Source organism: Vollenhovia emeryi, unplaced genomic scaffold (genome assembly GCF_000949405.1).
Source record: "Vollenhovia emeryi isolate VEMERY1.0 unplaced genomic scaffold, V.emery_V1.0 DF943006.1, whole genome shotgun sequence".
Taxonomy (NCBI): Eukaryota; Metazoa; Arthropoda; class Insecta; order Hymenoptera; family Formicidae; genus Vollenhovia; species Vollenhovia emeryi.
In genome coordinates this window covers 1-3,308 of record NW_011963360.1, presented here as the reverse complement: position 1 = coordinate 3,308, position 3,308 = coordinate 1, and the positions used below count along the sequence as shown (strand labels likewise).

At 47.7% G+C, this 3,308-nt stretch overlaps 2 protein-coding genes across 2 annotated transcripts; both read right to left on the bottom strand.

The window, feature by feature from the left end:
• Positions 1 to 187: 187 nt before the first annotated feature.
• Positions 188 to 1,243, bottom strand: LOC105567040 (the record flags this gene model as incomplete). Its single annotated transcript, XM_012021570.1, has 1 exon — positions 188 to 1,243. A coding segment is annotated over exon 1 (1,056 nt), but the record flags the coding sequence as incomplete, so codon positions are not given.
• Positions 1,244 to 1,278: 35 nt separating this feature from the next.
• On the bottom strand, positions 1,279 to 3,231 carry LOC105567034 (the record flags this gene model as incomplete). Its single annotated transcript, XM_012021558.1, has 2 exons — positions 1,279 to 2,274; positions 2,417 to 3,231. Coding segments are annotated over 2 exons (1,811 nt in total), but the record flags the coding sequence as incomplete, so codon positions are not given.
• Positions 3,232 to 3,308: the final 77 nt, after the last annotated feature.

The following is a 3,308-nucleotide window of genomic DNA, read 5'->3' as shown; positions in this document are numbered from 1 at the left end:
TGACCGCCTCTGCCGCCCAGAAGAGTAGTGGACCCCCCCGTGGGGGGAGTCCCCCTCCCCCCATAACGGGGGAGGGTGCGCGAGGGCCCGCCCGTCAAACGGCGGGCCGGTGCGGGGGGCGTCCAGAAGTAATGGCTCTGCCAAGTCCTGGGCGTGAATGCACGCTTCCTTCGTCATCCGTGCTCACGGCGTATAAACAAGCTCCGAACGCTCGTTCGGACGCATCTCCAAACCCGAAGATATCGAACCTTGAATTGTTCCCGTATACTACCCTTCTGGGAACCTGCAACTCATTTATCTCTCGTAGATCGGCACAATAAGTCTCCCAGGCTGTCTTGAGTTCTTCTGGTATGACCTGGTCCCATCCAAGGTCGAGTTCCCATAAACGTCGCATGATTAGCTTGCCTCTCACAAGTAATGGTGCGATGAGTCCTAAGGGGTCGAATACTTGCGCGAGTCTCGATAATATACCCCTCTTCGTCTCTACTGTGGTATCCTGCTTAACGTGATACTGCAGACAGTCCAATGTAGCGTTCCAATAGAGGCCCAGCGTCTTCAAAGCTTCTTCCTTGTTAAGCACAAGCATTCTTTCCGTTTTGCATCCTTCCTCAAGATGTTGTAGAACCCGTGGCTCGTTAGTGCGCCACTTGCGCAAGTGAAATTGACCTCTCTTAAGTAAATCAGATAGTTGCCTTTGTAGCTCGATAGCAGTTGTCAATGAGTCACACCCTGAGAGCACATCGTCCATATAGCAGTCTTCTCTCAAAGATCTTGCTGCCAGCGGTAGGTCCATACCCTCCTCTTCGGCGAGCTGCATAAGACACTTCAGTGCCAAGTATGGGGCACAGGCTGTGCCATACGTTACGGTATTCAACTCGAAGGTTTGAACTTGCTCTTCGGGGCTTCTTCTCCATAGTATTCGCTGGTAAATTCGATCCTTCTTGTCCACCAGAATCTGTCTGAACATCATGGCTACATCTGCCGTCAGTACGTACTCATGCATCCTAAATCTTAGAATGATGTCGTTCAGTGCTCGTTGCAAGTTTGGACCAGCCAAAAGTTTGTCGTTAAGCGTAGTGCCGTACGTCGTCTTAGCAGACGCGTCGAAAACCACTCTTAGTTTCGTCGTCTCACTCTCTGGTCGTATCACCGCCTGATGTGGCAGAAAGTATCCTACCGGTTCCCCGTGGTCGTTCTCCTCGACTACCGAGGACATGTGACCTTGATCCTTGTAATCATCCATGAACCTTGTATATTCCAATTTCAGTGCTGGATGTTTTAAGAAGCGTCGCTCCTAATAAGAAGTCGCCTGAGCGCTGCTGCCCTGCTGTTTCCCAGGATTACCTCTGACCGCATCGGCAATCGCACTAGAAATCTTCCGTCTGGGTTCCTCTTCACTGTATCCGTGAAGTACCTCTCGCATTCCTCTTCTTCTGCTGTGTACTTCCGATCTTCTGGTATGCTCTCCTGAGTCCAGAATCTTTCTACTTGTTTACTTAGCATATCGTTGGTGACTGCCAAGCTTATGTTCGAGGAGTTGTTAAGCATGCCGTGCACCTCTCCACCGATAATCCATCCTAGTTTAGTGTTTTGCAATGCTGGTTGTCCTTCCAACCGATTTTTGGTCGTACCTGTAAGGATCTTCCAATATAACCCGCCGCCGATAAGTAAGTCAATATTACTGGGTTCATCAATATTTGGATCAGCTAACTGTACGTTTTTCGGAATGTGCAGTTTCCTCACATTGATTCTTCTTTGTGGTAACGCCTCCGTGATCGCTTTCAACACCAGGCATTCTATCGTAGCAGAAAATTCTTCCTGCGTGGACTCAATTTTGATCCTGCTTACCTTGTTAGCATTAGTTTGCGACTGATTGATTCCGCTAATTGGTCTGGAGTTCTTCGTGTAGGGTAGCTTATATCTTCGTACGAAGTCTTCAGTTATTATATTCGATTGCGAACCTGAATCCAGCAATGCTCTTCCGAGATGTCGGTTTCCATGGTCATCCACGATGTAAACTTTCGCGGTAGGCAAAATTACCCCCGTTGCTTCCATCTTTACGTGGCAGATATTCACTGCCGCTTTAGCTGCACTGTTCGTTGAGGCTCGAGTCTCATGTTCCCTTTGGGTCTCCTTGTGACCAGCTGTCGATTCCGTGTCAGAATAACTAGCTTCCTTTTTTGCATGTTCGGATTCCCGATGTAAAATGGTGTTGTGCTTACTTGAGCACTTTCGGCATGTCGATGACTTGCAATTTGATGCAGTGTCCTGTTCCTAAACAATTGATATAGAGCTTCTTGTCCTTGATCATCGTCAGTCTGTCTTGAACCGATGCCTTGAGCAATTCTTCGCACTTGTAAGCAGCGTGATTGCCCTCACAAATTTTACAATTCCCTGAAGTCGTTGTAAGACTGACCTTTCGTCCTTCCTTCTTTACTACTGGTGTCTTTGTATTCGTTACCCTTTCTTTGTTTTGCTTGAGCATCCGCAGACTGTGGCATCGCTCCGTTAAGAATTTCAGAAATTCTTCAAGTGTCGGCATATCCTGCGGTGTTTTCTTTCTAACAAGATGTTGCCAATCGCGTTGTTCTGCAAATTCCAAATTTTTCTTCGCCATATGTATGATGAGTGTATCCCATTGAGATGTCGGCTGGTGTAGCTTCTCCAGTGCCTTTATGTGCGTGTGAATGTGCCATACAAACTTCCGAATGGAATCCGCCTTATTTTCCTTTGTTATAATCGGGAAATCGAGCATCTCGTCCAAATGCGTTTCGAGGATCATCATCTGATTGTCGTACGTGTCCTTCAACAACTGCCACGAAATCTCGTAACTGTTATCTGTAATAGAGAATCCTTCTATTACCTGCCGCGCTTCTCCCTGAAGTACGCCCACCAAATATTGGTGCTTCTGCATAGGCGTCAGATAATCAACCTGGTGGATTGTCATCTCAAAACTGTTTTTGAAAAACGGCCATTGCGTGTATTCCCCTTTGAATTCCGGGAGTTTTATCTCTGGTAACTTCAACTCGTTCTTCCTATCGTCGTGTGACCTGCTTTCCCGTGGCGCGGCTTCTTGTCCATTCGCCAATTGCTGCTGTGCCTGCACTTGTGCTTGCATCTGTGCTTGTAATTCCGCTTGCTTCTGTGCTTGTAATTCCGCTTGCTGCTTGTTGCTCGTGTTGATAATTGCTTGAGCCTTTACCGCTGCCTTGAAGTAGCATTCTTCGAAAACTGTTCGTTCCCCTTAGTAGGATAGCTATAGGAGTTCTGGACCACTTGTGGAGGGGGAACCGGATGGACCTAACCGC